Source organism: Felis catus, chromosome B1 (genome assembly GCF_018350175.1).
Source record: "Felis catus isolate Fca126 chromosome B1, F.catus_Fca126_mat1.0, whole genome shotgun sequence".
Lineage (NCBI taxonomy): Eukaryota > Metazoa > Chordata > Mammalia > Carnivora > Felidae > Felis > Felis catus.
Window position 1 is genome coordinate 43629114 of NC_058371.1, and position 17630 is coordinate 43646743.

Genomic DNA, 17630 nt, shown 5'->3' on the forward strand with positions numbered 1-17630 from the left:
GTATGTTATGTAACTAGAATTTAAATAAAAATTTGAAAAGAAAAATATAAATAAGAGAATGGTTTCTAACCCAACAACAATAAAAGTAATAATAAAGCTGACTACCCGTGGTGCCATGCCTCAGTGTAAACTTGCCATGGTTTTTCACCAGAACTACTACATAGCAGCTACTTGATATCCTTTTTGCATAATGAACAGCAAAGTCAAAGGAGCAATTAGAAAAGTCTGACTTGTACAGACCTATGGCATCAGTTAGTTGATCACAGTGTTCCTAGAAATAAAAAGAGAGGAAGCCCACCAGCAAATTCTTACTACGTCTCTATAAGCAGAAAAGTTCGAGGTCAAATGAACAAAAGACTAACCTGAATCAAAAAAAATCATGGGCCCTCAATTGATTCTCAGACCTGAGCCATATTTTTAGACCCAGAACCCCTTAAATGAAGGAGAGGTAGAACCCTGATATACTGCCAAAAATTTTTGCTGTCAATCTTTCTCCCATCCATCCCCAACAGGACCTAAGGCCTTTTACCAGGGTAACTGAACATTGCAGAAAAGTAATCAGAGACTACGAGACACTATCTCCGAACTGACGTTGCTTCCAGGAGATCCAAAACATCATGGTGGCCTACAAGTCAGAGTAGGGAGCTATGGAGGTCAGGCGGTCAATGGAGTTTCAGCTCAGGTTGTCCTCACAGTGGGCCCAGTGCATCCCTGAACCCATTCTGTGGCTATTTCCCCAGTTCCAGAATGCATGACTGGAACAGACATAATCAACAGCTAGCAGAATCCCTACACTGGCTCCCTGACCTGTGGAGTCAGGGCTATTATGGTGGGAAAGGCCAAGCGGAAGCCACTAGAACACCCACTACCTAGGAAAACAGTAAACCAAAAGTAATACCACAATCCAGAAGGCACTGCAGAGATCAATACCACCATTAAGGACTAGAAAGATAAAGATACTCCAATTCAGCTAAGCTATTTGGCCCGTGCAGAAGACAGACAGAACTTGGAGAACAACAGTGGACTGTCATAAGCTTAAACAGTTGGTAAGTGTAATTGCTGCTGTAGCCACTGAGGTTTTACTGCTTGAGCAAATTCACATATCTCCCAGCATCTGGTATGCAGCTATTGAACAGGCAGATACTATTTTCTCCACACTGGTCAATAAGGATGACCAGAAGCAGTTTGCTTTCAGCTGGCACTGTCCTCTCTCAAGGGTATAGCAACTCTTCAGCCCTACATCATAATTTAGTTTGCAGGGATCTTAACTGCCTTTCCCTTCTACAAGATTATCAAAAGATATGTCCTCATAGGAAAAACACATGAAGATATTTGTGTCCCATGTGAACACTCACCAAAAAGTGACCTCAGCAGAGGAGAATTTTAATAGTCAAATGAATAGGATGACCTATTCTTTGGATACCAGTCAACCTGTCTTCTCCATCGTCCCTGTCATCTCCCAATGGAGACAAGAGCAAGGGGCCATAGTGACAGGGATGGAGATTATACATAAGCTAAACAACATGCACCTCCACTCATCAAAAACAACTGGGCTATGGCCACTATTGGGTGCCCAATCTGCCAACAGCAGAGACCAATTCTGAGTCTTCAATATGCCAGCCAGCCTCTTGGTTGTAGGTTTATGACACTGGACCTTTTCCATCATGGAAGAATAAGAATTTTATTCTTATTGGAATAGATACTTAATTAGACAAGGACGGCTTTGCCTGGATGGAATTCTTCTGCCCAAACTACCATCCACAGATTGACAGACTATCTTTAACCACCATCATGGTATAGCACATAGATTTGCTTCTCATCAAAGAACTCACCTCACAGCAAATGAAATGTGGCAAGGGGTACAGGCTCATGGAATTCTCTGGTCTTACCACATTTCCTACCATCCAGAAGTTGCTAGTTTGACAGAATAATGGAAGGCCTTTTGAAGACTCTGTTACAGCACCAACTAGGTAGCAATGCCTTATAGGAAGGGGCAAAGTTCTCCAGAGGGTTGTGTATGTTCTGAATCAGCATCCAATATATGGTGCTGTTTCTACCACGGCCAGGATTCACAGGTCCAGGAATCATGAGGCAGAAGTAAAAGTGCCACTGCTATTTCTCCTAGTGACCCTCTGGCAAAATTTTTGCTTCCTCTTCCCACAACCTTCTGGCTTAGAGTCTTAATTCCAAAGAGAGGAGTGCTTCCATCAGAAGACACAACAATGATTCCGCTGAGAGCTGGAATTGAAGACCACCAGCTAGCCATTTTACACTCCTCATGCTTCTGAATGGACAGGCAATGAAAGGAGTCACTGCGCTGGCTATGGGGACTGATCTTGACAACCACGGGGAACTGCTATTGCACAATGGAGGGGAGGAAGAGTATGTGTGTAATACAGGAGAGCCCCGAAGGTGCCTCTTAGTATTACTGTGCCCTATGATTAAGGTCAACGGAAAACTACAGCAACTCAATCCAGGCTGGACTACAAACGGCCCAGAGCCCTCAAGAATGAAGGTTTGGGTCACTCCACAGGTAAAAAGCCACAACCAACTGAGGTGCTTGCTGAAGACAAAGGGTATGTGGAATGGATAATGAAGAAGGTTGTTAAAACTACCAGCTGTGACCACATGATCAGTTACAGAAACTAGGACTTTAATGGCCATATATATTTCTTCCTTTTTGTTATTAATATATTTGTGATTATATATAGATCAGAGGTTCCCACAACTCCCTTCCTAAGTTTGATTAACCTGCTAGAGCAGCTCATAGAACTCAGGGAGGCATTTGATTTTCTAGATTACTGATTTATTATAAAAGGATATAACTCAGGAAAAGCCAGATGGAAGAGATCCATAGGGCGAGGTATGGGGAAAGGGGCTAGAAGTTTCTATTCCCTCTCTAAGTGCAACACTTTCCGAGAATATACACCTACCTCTTCACCAAGCTGGAAGCTCTCAGAACCCTATCCTTTTGGGTTGTTATAGAGGCTCATTACTTGGGTAGGATTAATTAAATCATAGGCCATTAGTGATTAACTCATCCTCTAGCTGCTCTCCCTCCACAGAGGTGGGGAACTTACAACCCTCTAACCGTGTGGTTGGTTCCCTGGGCAACCAGTTCCCATCCTTGAGTTACCTCTGAGCTTTCCAAAAGTCACTTTGTTAACATATCAAGAGACACACTTCTAGCTCCCAAACTTAGGAAATTCCAAGGGTTTTAGGAGTTTGAGGCCAGGAAAGGAATGAAGATCAAGTATAGTTTTCTAATTATAAATCACAGTATCACAAGAGTCCTCGATGCTTTAACTAAAATCATACTTAATCCATATTAAAAGGATGGAGAATGCAAAAAGACCATGAATATGATGGGAGTTGACAAGGGTTGAAAGAATTCTAAATTCTCATCTTCAGTAGTGAGAAATTAGTAGTTAATGCCTAGAATGTAAAAATCAAAAAGTAGCATTACCAAGAGATTATTTAAAGACCTGGAACAAGTAACAAAATAATCAGCTAGAAAAGGTGAAAAGTGGTTGCCCCAAGGGATGGGGATTTTAGGTGGGAGCACGCTTTTTCATAAAACCTCATAAAAAAATTGGCTCTTTAATCTATGTGTACGTGTAACTTTGACAAAAATGAAAATTTTAAATAGAGAAAACAGGAAAAACTTTTAAACATCTAAAATATCTATCAGTGAAGGAATGGATTCCATTTATATAATGGAGTACTCTAATGCACTAAAATCTAAATGCATCAACATATTGATATTGTAATCAAACATATCAAAAACATTTTCAGTGAGCAATGAAAGTAACAGACCCATATGTACATCCCCTTATTATTTATATGAAATTATTAAAACTAGAACATGATACTAAGTAAATGTATATTTACTTATTTTGTTTATACGCATAGAATAGAAAGGTGATAAAAAGGAGAGGGAGTAAAAGCAAAAATCACCAACTGAATTTCTACATATCAAATTCATGATCAGCACTACTTACGGAGAAGGAAGGAGGGAGATAGGACAGGGGAGAGAAAACAAGAGAACTTCACTTTTACCAATAATGTTTTCTTTCCATTTTTAAAAACAGACGCAAATAAATGAATAAAATAAAGGCCATCGATTATAATTAAAATGTCTTACTTGAGCCAAAGATGACTTGGCACTGAGCATCGTAATACTGGCACACGCCATTGTAGCAATAGGCTTTGTTACTCTGGCAAGCATAGCCATTCTGAATAAAAACGTCTGGCTGACAGAACTGAGATGAACCATTGCAATATTCTGGAACATCACATTCATTAGTTTTTCCTCGGCATAAAGTACCTCCTGGAAGGAACTAGGGTAATAAGATACAAATTAAACAGGAATATCAAGACAATCCCCACAAAGTGATCAAATTTGAAGCCACAAGTATTTATGTCTATAAAACATCTAGCAACAACAAAAGATTAGATAACCCAATAGAAGTACGAACAAAGGCCAGTAACCGGCAACCCATAAAAGTCATGAAATACGGAAAATGAAAAAATGTAACTTTACCAATAGCCAAAAGAAATACAAATTAAATAAAACTTTAAAAGCACTTTACACGTATCAGACTAACCAGTATTGGACTCACCAATGATGTCACAGCACATATTTGATTACATTGTTGGTAGAAGTACAGACCAATGTATTTGTGGAAGGTATATAAAATGTGTGCCACAATTTTTAACATACATACTCTGTCCCAGCAATTCCACTTATAGACAAAAATTAGAAGCAACCTAAACATCCATTAGTTAACTAAATAAAGAAATTATGTGATTGCCTCATAAAACAGCACTAACTATACAACCATGTAGAACTAATTATACGAATAGATAAAATCTACGGTATGCTACTGAAAAAAGCAGGTAGTAAAAATAAATGTATCTGTGTTCACACACATACACTCACACATATACACATGCATTCACTTTTGTATAGGAAAAAGTATTTAAGTTAACAAATTATCAACGATGGCTACCTGAGGAAGGTAAAATGATACTGCCTTTTACTCTGTACTTTCTATATTTGGTATTTGTGAATTATTTATAAAAAACATAGATTACTCTTAAAATCAGAAAAAAAGTTTCTACTTAGAGAAAAGTCTCGTGAGACCGCTTGTTATAAAAAGAATGTAATTCAAAACTGCAAACAAGTGGCATAAAATTTTTCATAGAATCATGTAATAAAAATGGTGCTCTCTTACAGATCAGAAAAAAAAAATTTTTTACATATGCATGTTTTGCTTTCTTCTACTTTTTTTTCCAAATAGGGAGGAACTCCTTACCCAACAGTCTTTACAACAGTCACCGTATGCACATTCAGCAAATGATTTAAGTTTACAAGTACTTCCTTCACAACAAGGGTCCGATTCACACTCCTGTGAAGAGTAAATGACTATCAATAAAGAAAGGACTTACTGTCATCAATATTCATTAACAAAAGTCTTATCTTAAAGTCTAAAATCTTTCTAACCAAGCTACAGCAATGATTCTCTGGAAAATCACTTACTATCCTTCTGAAGTTTTCATAACTCTTTGGCTACAACTATTTAAAGCTCAACATATTTCAAAGGAATGAAATCATACAGAGTATGTGTCTGTGTCTTCTGGGACTGGGAGAATAAGATACCACAGACTGGTGGCTTCAACAACAGAAACTTAATATCTCACAGTTCTGCAGGCTAGATGTCCAAACTCAAAGTTCCTGCCAATTCGGTTTCTGGTGAGGAAATTCTTCCTAGCTTGCAGAGAGCTGCGTTCTCTAACATGGCCTCTCTTCAGTGTGCATGCTCTGAGAGAAAGAGAGCGAGAGAGCGCGCAAGCAAGCTCTCAGATGTCTCTTTATAAAAACACTAACTCAGGGTGCCTGGGTGGCTCGGTTGAGTACCCATCTCTTGGTTTCAACTCAGGTCATAATCTTACAATTCATGAGTTCAAGCCCAGCACCGGGCTTGCTGCTGTCAACGCAGAGCCCACTTCGGATCTTCTGTTCCCCTGTCTCTGCCCCTCCCCTGCTCGCTGGCTTACTCTCTCTCTCTCAAAAATAAATAAACATTAAAAAAAAAAAAAAGCACTAACCCTGTCAGATCAGGACCCCCTCCTTTTGATCTCATTTAACTTTAATTACTTACCTAAAGCCCCATCTCCAGACACAGCTACCCTGGTGGGTAGGGCTTCAACATATGAATTTGGGGGAGGTTACAAACATTTAGTCCTAACAGTCTGCGTAATCATCACCGAAAATTAAGCATCCGTGAATGCATTTCTCTTCATACTCAGGAACTAACTTGTCTATTGAGTAGGTCTTCACCTCATGTAGACATTCTTTTTATCTTGCCTGCCTTGTCTCACCCTACTTTGAACCACCATGGCTCCCCATTGCACCACCACCCATGCCCCACAACCTCCCACCCACAGAGACATCTCTTCTATGTTTCAGCTAATGTGTTCAGGTCTGAATTGTTTGAGAGAGAAGAAGGATGGGGAAATAACAATACAGAGGAAAGAAGGAGGAGGAGAAGAAGGGGGAGCCAAGGAAACAAGCTTTCTTTAATTTTTGAAGAATATGTGTCCTATGTATGGAACTCTAGGTTGTTAGTTTCTTCCATTTAGAACAGTAAATATACTGTTCTATTATCTCTGGCCCTTATTGCTTCAGGGGAAAAAAAATCATCTATCATTCATATCTTTGTTCCCCTGTTTTCTATTGGCTTCTTTCATTACTTTCTGTTTATCTCAGCACTTTGATTACAATATACCTAAGTGAATTTTCTTTGCAATGATTCTGACTTGGGTTCACTTTGGAATTGTAAGTCAATATTTTTCCCCAAATTAGGGGATTTTTAAGCCATTATTTCTTTTATCTTTCTTTTTATCTCCTTCTCAGTGTCCTGAAATTTCACTAATAGTTACATTAGATCATTTGATATCTCCTAGTGTCCCTGATACTCTGCTCATTTTTCTTTAATCTTTCTATTTGTCCTTTAGTTTGGATTTTTTTTTGGGGGGGGGGGGGGTCAGCTTCATGTTCATTGACTCTCTTCTGCCATATTAGCCTGCTTTTAACTCTAGCCAGTGAAACTTTCATTATTGGTTTTTAGTTCTATAATTTTTTAGTTCTATAATTTCTATTTGGTTATAATTTAAATTTCTAAGATTTTTTCTCTTTACTCACAAAGAACATATTTTTTCTTTAATTCTTTGATGATAAATAGTGGAACATAATTCATAGCAGCTTTATTTTTAACAGCAAAATGTTCAAAAAAAAAAAACCCAAATGCCCTTTAAAAGGTGAATGATTAAACAAACTCTGCATGGTTATACTACAGTTAACAAATGGTTAACCATGGTTAAACATGTTAAACAAACTCTAGGCAGGACCTCTCAGCTGGTAGAAAGACCAACAGGAACATTATTCTAAGTTCTCTACAGTTAAATCCATCCAATGGAACAATACTCAGCAATAAAAAGGAATGAAATATTAATACATACAACAATCTAGATTGACCTCAAAGGCATTATGTTTAGTGAAAAAAGTCACTCTCGAAAGTATATACTTTATGATTCCATTTTTTAACATTACTGAAATGGCAAAACTACACATGGAGAACAGATAAGAGGTAGCCAGGGGAAGAAGGGATTAGGCTAGAGTTGGGAGTAGGTACAGATACAAAGAGGTAGCAGCAAGGAGGATTTTTTATGATGATAGAACAGTTCTCTGTGTTAATTGGGGTGGTGTTTATAATCAATATATGGGATATATTGATATCAATAAATCAATAAATGGGATAAAATTGCATAAAACTACACAAATACACACATACACAAATGTGGTTAAAAATGGTGAAAACTGGGGTTGCCTGGTGTCTCAGTCAGTTAAATGTCCAACTCTTGATTTTGGCTCAGATCATGATCTTCACAGTCATGAGCTCGAGCCCCTCCTTAAGGGGCTTAAGATTCTCTCAAGAAATTTAATTTAATTTAATTTAATTTAATTTAATTTAATTTAATTTAATTTAATTTAAAATGGTGAAAACTCAATAAAGTCTTTAATCTAGTTAATGCATCAGTGTCAGTGTCCTAATTTTTATATTGCACAATAGCTACATAAGATGTCACCTCTGAGGGAAACTGGGTGAAAATACATGGAGCTCTTTGCACTGTTTTTACAACTTCCTGTCAGTTTATAATTATTTCATAATAAAAATTTAAAAATAAAGGAAATATAATTTAAATCTTGTACCATACAAAAGAATTATATAAAGTTGAAATAGATCATAGTTCTAAATGTAAAACCTAAAATTAAAAGGCTTGTAGGAGAAAACTTTTGCAACTTTAGATTAGACAAAGATTCCTTAAATGTAACACCAAAAAAACATAACCCATAAAAAGCACAGCTAGGGTGATTAAAGATAAGCTACAGGGGTGCCTGGGTGGCGCAGTCGGTTAAGCGTCCGACTTCAGCCAGGTCACGATCTCGCGGTCCGGGAGTTCGAGCCCCGCGTCGGGCTCTGGGCTGATGGCTCAGAGCCTGGAGCCTGTTTCCGATTCTGTGTCTCCCTCTCTCTCTGCCCCTCCCCCGTTCATGCTCTGTCTCTCTCTGTCCCAAAAATAAATAAACGTTGAAAAAAAAAAAAAAAGATAAGCTACAGACTGGGAGAAAATATCTGCAAATCATGTATCTGATAAAAGACTTGTATCCAGAATATATGAAGTACTCTCAAACCTCAAAAATAAGAAAACTACCCAATTTTCAAAATGGGGAAGAAAGCTGAACAGACAAATCATCAAAAAAGATATACAGATGGCAAATAAGCACATGAAAACATGTTCAACATTACTAGTCACTAAAGAAATGCAAATTAAAACCTCAGTGATGGACTACTTCACCCTTAATAGAATGGCTACAACGGAACAGATTGACCATATGAAGTGTTGGCCAGGGTGTGAAAGAACAACTCTCATGGTGATAGTGTGGATGTAAAATGGTACAAACACTTTGGAAAACAGTTTGAAATTTTCTTGAAAAGTTACACACCTATCATATGAGTCAATCACTCCACTCCTAGGTATTTACCCAAGAGAAGTGAAAACAGAAGTCCATATGAAGACTTGTATGTGAATGTTCACAGCAGCTTTATCTGTTAATAGCCAAAGACTGGAAATAGCCCAAATGTACATGAACAGATGAAAAGATAAACCAACTGTGGCATATCCATACTACTCAATGATAAACAACAATAAGGAATGAGCTACTGACACAGTAGCAATATGGGTGAATCTCAAAATAATTATGCTGAGAGAATGGAGCTAGGCAAAAAGGAGTCATTCTATGAAATTCTAGGAAATGCACCCTGATGTATAATGACAGAAAGGAGAAAGGTGATTGCCTGAGGATAGGGGAACAGAAGGGGTGGGAAGAAAGGATTACCAAGGGTCACAAAGAACTTTTTGGGATAATTACATGTTTAATATCTTGATCATGGTGATAGTTTCATACATGTATACATGTGTCAAAACTTACCAACCTGTATGTTTTAAACATGTGCAGTCTATTGTTGACCAAGTGTTCACAATTGCATGTTTCTTACTCTTTTCTCTATCTTGACCAAACTTAACTAAGGCTTCTCTCTTTCCTATAGGCCTCTGAGCTCTGCTTGTCCCTACAGAAAAAGTGGAGCACCCCCACCTTATCAGCTTCTCCTGGAAATCAGCTGACCACAAAGAACACTATCAGACCGGTCATTTCCCCTTGCTTATCTAACTTCCTCTTAAAAGATTCTGTTTATCTCTACTTCCCCCACCTTGACCCTTTAAAAGAAAAGCCTTCTCTTATTTGATTTTGAGATGCTTCCAGATTTTTCAGATCAGGGCACTGTCCTTGTTACAACAGTCTTTATTCTGAATAAAGCCTTTCATTATCTAAGACCAAGTTTGTTTGTTTTTTAACACTGTATTCAATTACACTTCAATAAAGCTGTTAAATTGTTTCAAAAACACTGTGTAAGACAGATGGCTTCATAAAAGATTAAAGAATGAAGAAACAGGCTGCAAGGAATTTTGTTTATGATAAAAGTATAATTTTAAATGATTATGTAATAACTGATCACAAGTGGATAAAAGTTAATACCCTAGCTTATTCCACATGCCCCCTTCAATTAAAAAACTAAAAGAAAAATTTTCAATTAAAAAATACTAAAAGAAATTATGGAGGGGTTATGCTGATAATCTTGAAATAGGAGTACTACAAGCCTAGTCAAAATACAAACTTCAGAAAATCCTAAGGAAAAAAATTGATAAATCTTCCTTCATTTAAATTTCAAATTTCAACCTAATAAAATATACCATATGAAAAGCTAAATATCAAGAGTGAACCTAAGGCAAACCAAGAAACAGACTCTTTACTATAGAGAACAAACTGATGGTTACCAGAGGGGAGGTGGGTGGGGGGTGGATGATAAAGGTGATGGGGATTATGGAGGACACCTGTGAGGAGCACAGAGTGTTGTATGAAAGTGCTGAATCGCTACATTTTACACCTGAAACTAATATTAACTAACTAAACTAACTAGTTAGTTTAAAATTTAAACTAGTTACTTTAATTAAAATTTAAACTAGTTTAATTAAAATTAACTAAACTAATATTAACTAACTGCAATTTAAATACTTAAAAAATAAATGAACAGAAAAGGAAATCAAAAGAAAAATTGTAAACTAGAAAAGAATTAAGAAAACACAAAATAGAAATGAACTAAAACTTATAACTAAAAAGTACAGACCGGGGGGAAAAAAGAGTAAACCCTAATGTAAACTTTGGGTGATAATGACGTGTCAGTGCAGTCCTCAACTGTAACAACTGGACCTGGGCTGCAGGATAGGGAAGGGCTGTATGTGTAGTGGTATATGGGGACTCTCAGTACTTTCCATTCCATTTTTCTGTGACCCTAAAACTGACCTAAAAGATAAAGTTGAATAATTTTTTAAAAGCTAAATGGTAAGCTATAGAGGAGAAATATTAAAACATATACCAAACAAAAGACTTTGCCCACAATACATGAGTTCCTAAAAATCAATTTCAAAGAATGACTAACCCAACAGAAAAATTGACAAGGGATGTAAAATGGTAATTCTTAGGGAGAAAAAAAATACGTATATAGTCTCCAAACATATGAAAAGGTTAAAAACTGAAACAATATCTTCTTACTTTTCACCCATCAAAATTAAGAAAAAATTTATTATTCTTTGCTGGCAAGACTATACACGGCACTGAATGCCATGACACACCATTGGTATAAGTGCAAATTGACACAGCCTTTTTGTAGGAAATTTCATAACCACTAATAAAATTTTAAAGCACATAACTCTTCAATTCAGTAATTCTACCTTTATGTAATTATCTTAGAGAAACACTTGTATATATGCACATGGGATGTGTATAAGGATGTACTGTTTGCAACAGGAAAATATTAATTACGATAAGTAAATGTCCATTAATGGTCCATTATGGTTCAAGAAATCATAGAACATTCTTTATAGGAATACTAATTACAGTAGATTAAAGGGTAGATTAAAGGACTATGCCTACATGAGGTAATGACATGGAAAAATCTCTAAGATACAGTAATGAGGAAAAAATCTGCATACAACATATTGTCTGATTTCATTTCTGAAGAAAAATAAAATCCTAAAATAGGCCAAACTATTTACAAATATACATTATATATATACTTGTATAAATGTATAAAGTCTAAAAAGAAATACACTGAACTTTGATTACCAATGCAGAAGGAAGTTTAAAAATTTATGGGGAAGGGGAGTCTGGGTGGCTCAGTCAGTTATCTTGATTTCAGCTCAGGTCATGATCTCATGCTTTGTGGGTTTGAGCCCCTCATCAGGCTCTGCACTGATGGGCACGGAGCCTGCTTGGGATTCTGTCTCCATCTGTCTCTGACCCTCATTTGCTGGCTCTCTCTGTCTCTCTCTGTCTCTCTCTTTCAAAAATAAATAAACTTTTTTTTTTTAATTATGGAGGAAATAAAGGTCTGAAAGGAGAATTTTGCTTGAACTTAATATTTGCAACTATTGTACCACGAAAAAAATCTGTTGATATTTGAGAGGGAGGTGGTGTTCCTTTTTAAAGAGTACACCTGGGTGGCTCAGTCGGTTGAGCGTCCGACTTCAGCTCAGGTCACAATCTCGCGGTCCGTGAGTTTGAGCCCCGCGTCAGGCTCTGGGCTGATGGCTCAGAGCCTGGAGCCTGCTTCCGACTCTGTGTCTCCCTCTCTCTCTGCCCCTCCCCCATTCATGCTCTGTCTCTCTTTGTCTCAGGGATAAATAAATGTTAAAAAAAAAAATTTTTTTTTTTAAAAAAGAGTAATTCTGTAGTGTGAAAGCTTAAGAAGCAAATATAGACCATTTCAATAAGTTTGGTAGTGAAGTGGACAGTTGGGAGGAAGCAAAAGATCTATAACACTTTAAGAACAAAGATCTGAGAATGGCTGGAAAGGGGAAGAACTTGGTCAGCCCAACAGTATAACGTTAATTTAGAAATTAAACATAATCTTTTTGGCCTTATTTTCCTCATTTGAAATGAAAGTATGAAAAATACCAATCTCTTAGGGTTATTGTGAGGATTTTACCATGTAAAACACTTAGTAGAAGTCCCTGACATTCAGCAATAGTGCAATGAAGGCCTGTCCCAAGATCTTCATAAAATACGCAGTGTCTTTCCAGAGCATGAAGTCATCTGGCAAAAGCCAGATATGGTCAGATATAAAAGAAGAAGAAGAAGTGGAAAGGATGAAAAATATTCACCATATTACACACCTAGTTACCAGCTTGCACACCATTAACAAATTTCTTCAAAATTTAATGCAAGGCCTAGGAGGAAACGACTTACACAGGCCACTTTGAGAGGAGAATGGCTAAGATACAGAACAATCAATGATAAAGACAGGCATGGGCTTATGGCACTAAGTGTGGATAACAGGTCTGATAGAGCTAGAGACCGTTAGGCACAACACCGAAGGTTAATAAAGGGGAATGCTAATTTAAAGAGCAAGGATTTTGTTACTGAAGGACTATGGAATATGGATTGGCTTCAATTTAGTATTAAAATGAATCCAACTGAATAAACATTTCTGCAATGGCAGTGCCAGAATACTGAAAGCTGACAAATCAAGAGCCAAGTGAAAAACTGATTAGCTCTTCAAAGTAAATAAATGACCTAATAACCATAACAGATATGGTAGAAGCGAGCAAAAAATACAAGAATAAACACGGTGCTTTACTTGACACCAAAACAGATGATACCATTAGTTATGCTCTGGGAAGGAAGAGATGACCAATCCCAGGAATATATCCCCACAAGCAAAATGAATCTTCACTGGCCACTAAATTTCACTAACTCCTATGTCCATTGCCCAAAGCAAGCTGTTCCAACTTTTTCCAAATCCTAAGGTAATTTCACAAAGCAAAAATCGAAAATTAAACTGACCTTTGGAGTACCACAGTCACACTCTTCCCCGGGATCCACCAATTTATTACCACAGAAGGGAGCACTATAGGCTTCATCAGGCTTTGGAATATTAAGAAGGCAGTTTCCTCCTTTATTTAAAGTTAACTTCTCAAAGTCCTCTGCACTGCAACTGCTAAAGTTTCTGGAACCTCTACAATAAACATTAAGAAAAAGATCTTATGTCATGGTGATTATTCATTTTGAAATTTTAAATCATGTCCTCAACCAACAAGAAGTGAATATTTTAAATGGCAGAAAATGAGCTACCAAAAATAGAAATGAGAATTTATATATCTATTTCTAATAAATATAGTACATTATTTCAGTTACTACATAATAATTCAGTATTTTGGTGATAATATATTAGACCTCCATGAAAATACCTTCCAAACATATCATTTACATTAATATATAAAATCATAAGAGACCTGAGAAATTATCTACTCCTATCTAAAATTCAGTTTTATTTACCTTCCATAGTAAAAGTTCCTCAAATATTTGAAACTAGCTATATATTTCCCCAATCTTTTTTCACTCTACAGTATAGCATTATTTTGTTCTCCTCACTCTAACTTATAGGGAGCTATGCGAAAATAATGGGAATGGGCATTCGAGTGAGGGTGCATGATAGCCATCGAGCAGCAGAATAGTGCAGAATTTCCACTACAGTTTGAGCTTTAAATACCTTATGATAACTCCTGAGAACCCTGGTTAATACTCTGAAGGCTACATGGGCTTCTACAAACGGTCCACCTTGAGCTACCCATGTGATATTTATACAATTGTATGCAATTTTCATGGATTCTATAAATTGTTGGGTTTTTTAGTTACTGGTTTACTCAACTCTAAAATATATTCAGATACTCCTACTGCCTATTTTCATTCTTGAAGATTATGGAGAAACACACCCATACATACACCAAGGGTCTTTGAGAAATCCAAGTCCCATTAAAATTTTATCAGGGGCATTTGGTGCCCTGAAAGAATCTCTTTCATGAGTTTGAGCAGTCGTGCCAAAAGTAGCAGTAGATGTGAAAACTGTGTTGCATTACAGTTATTGAGGAGGAAACCCTGTCTGTGCTGGGTCTTTTGTACATCCAAGGAATCTAAAACACAGATCCTTTCTGTGAGACTTTGTGTTTTAGATATACATGTTATACTCTTTTTTGCTAACTGGCCCAGTTTCCAGAGAAGTAGAGTCTTGGCTCTTGGCTCTTGAGAATAGAAAGCAGTCTGCCTAGACATTTCGGTACCATTAACTCCTATTTGACAAAAAAAGTCTTTGAATGTGGGGTTAACAAACTGACCAGCAGACAAAGAAAGGAGAAAGAACATAAATGGTCAACTGTCTATAACAAAAAAATTAGCAAAGGCAATATTTTGACTCATATAGAAAGAAAACATCAGCCACAAGGCTATTGACAATAACAAAAAAGCTTCTTTTCTGTATTGTTTTTCTCACTACTCTCTGATTAAGGATATTATGAGGAGGAGTCCTTTTGTATAATATCGCTCATTTAACAAGTATTTGCTGAACCTTATGTACAAGGCACTCTTCTCTTGTGCAAGGGATGAAACTGAACAACGCAGACAAAAATCCTCACCTTTATAAAGGTGACTTCTAGTGAGTGAGACAAACCATACACATAATAAGTAAACTGGATAGTATACACAAAGTGAGAAGTGCCATGGGGGAGAAAAAGTGAGAAGATGAAGGGGGTGACCCAGGCCCCAGGGTGGAGGGAAGGGGTTGGGGGGGGGGGGGGAAACAGTCGTTTTTAAAAGAAAGGACAGGCATTTCAAACACCGTGAGAACCAAATCAAAACTGGTTATCTGGGAAAAGAACCTCACACCAGGAGGGAATAGCAAACGCAAAAGCCCTGGCAGCAGGAAGCAGTAAGGAAGCCCGTGGGGCTGGAGTGGAGTGAGTCCATGAGGGCATGAGTAATGACAGAAGCAATCAGCACAGGTGAGAATAAGCCACTGTAAGACTCTTACCTTTTACTATGAGTGAAATGAGGAATTTAGGGGGATGATACAATGGAAAGTAGTGAGCAGGAGTAACATGATTTGACTTGTGTCTTAATAGGATCACCATGGCTGCTATGTTAAGCAGGAAGAACAAACAAGAGGCTCTTGCAGAAAATCACCCAACAGATGATGATGAACCAGCATGACAGCAATGGAAGCTGTAAGAAGCATTTGCATTATTTACATGTTTTAAAGGAACAAACAGCCTGTAAGATGAGGAATGTGAATACAAAGAGAGAAGTCAAGGATGACTCCAACTTTGTGTCCTCATCTATGAAAAGGAAGGAGTCGCCCTTAAATGATACAAAGAAGAGCAGGTTTGGGGAAGGACAATAGGAGTTTGGGTCTAACAGTCATCAGGTGAAAATGTTAAGAGTAGCAGTATCTAGTAATTATCTGATAAATAAAGAAAACTTCCATTTACTTATTTTTGTTTCCATAGGAGACTTCAATTTAAACAGATTTGTAGGGGCGCCTGGGTGGCTCAGTTGGTTAAGCGTCTGCCTTTGGCTCAAGTAGTGATCTCACGGTTCATGAGTTTGAGCCCCACATCGGGCTCTCCGTTGTGTGCACAGAGCTGGCATCAGATCCTCTGTCCCTCTCTCTCTCTGTGCCCCTCCCTCACTTATGCACTCCCTCTGTCTCTCTCTCTCTCAAAAATAAATAAAAACTTAAAAAAAAAAAACAGATTTGTGACCGCTTTTTATTTCCTATTGTTGATCTTTGTATGGTAAGTACCTTACCGGCCACATAGTATACATACGTTTTCTGGAAGAATACATTAATCAGCCAATAGCCACAAAAATTTTGCAGACACGTGTATATTTCTACACTTGAGTCCCTAATTCTAATCTACATAAAGCCTACCACTTTGAAACAGGTTATTTTTTAAATATGCCTCCTACTTAGTGGTTTGGACACAGTTTCTCACAAATACAATGTTTAAAATGTTTGATCCTAAAGCAACCTATTAAAAAAAAAAAATCTTTTTCCCCACAATGAAGCTGACTAGAGTACTGAAAAGGATTAACAAAATCATAAGCATTTCTCATGCATTTTACCTGATGGAGATAGTAACAAACATCCCCATATTGCTTGTCAGTGATGCTCTAGGGGCTATAAGGAAGATATTTTTCTCCTAGTCATCCCTGGATGGCACCTACAGTAATAAGGATGATCTTTCTCCTGATACTTGGCTTGAATAGCAACTAAAATATTCATATTCTCTACATATCACCTCTGGATGCGAGGGTATCAATCTCCTCATCTCTTTTTTCACATCTAAGCAAGTTTTCCAAAACTGCATCAAAAGGAGATGGATGTGACTGACAAGGATGGAAATAGTCTACCAGAATATGACACACACACCCCAAAAAGAAACTATCATTTAGAACATTCTTTCTATGAGTGACCTTGAAGTAATCAGAACACAGTTCCACCATCATCATCCTAATCCTCACAACAAAAGAGCAAAAGTCCTAAAAGAGGGCTCTAAATGATGTCACTTAATTAGATTTTTTTAAAAGAGTACCCTGATTGTGGAGGCTTTCTGAAGTAGGTGACATTGAGGGGCATAGTTAAGAAAGCCGTTTCTCTAGAAAAGTATCTCTCAGGAGGAGTACTTCATACTTCTAGGAATCTAAGAGCAGTATGTGAGAAAAATCCTACCAGCCCCACCTCAAAATACCTTAATAATAACAAAAATCATTTACACAGTTTGTTACCCACTTTTTAAGCAGAACTGGCTCCAGATGACTGAATTATCTGGAAAAAAAATTGAATATCTCTATCACTTGCATCTAAAAAAAGGCCTAACCTATAATGAACATTCAGTTCATGTTTATTTTACTACACAGGATATGAAGTAGAAGTTGGGAAATCTATTCTCAAAGTAAGACTTGAAGGGTGCCTGGGTGGCACAGTTGGTTGGGCGTCCGACTTCGGCTCAGGTTATGATCTCGCAATCTGTGGGTTCAAGCCCCATGTTGGGCTCTGTGCTGACAGAGCCTGCTTCAGATTCTGTGTCTCCCTCTCTCTCTAACCACACCC

The 17630-nt window shown here is 37.4% G+C and overlaps 1 protein-coding gene across 2 annotated transcripts in view; it reads right to left on the reverse strand.

Moving 5' to 3' along the window:
- Positions 1 to 17630, reverse strand: part of ADAM9 (ADAM metallopeptidase domain 9) — a 145243-nt gene that overhangs the window by 63400 nt on the left and 64213 nt on the right. For both annotated transcript variants that reach the window (XM_003984768.6, XR_006596512.1), the window contains exons 12-14: positions 13529 to 13700; positions 5319 to 5411; positions 4145 to 4340 (exon numbers count right to left, since the gene is read on the reverse strand). In XM_003984768.6, coding sequence (XP_003984817.1) covers positions 4145 to 4340; positions 5319 to 5411; positions 13529 to 13700 — 461 coding nt within the window. The remainder of the gene's footprint in view (positions 1 to 4144; positions 4341 to 5318; positions 5412 to 13528; positions 13701 to 17630) is intronic.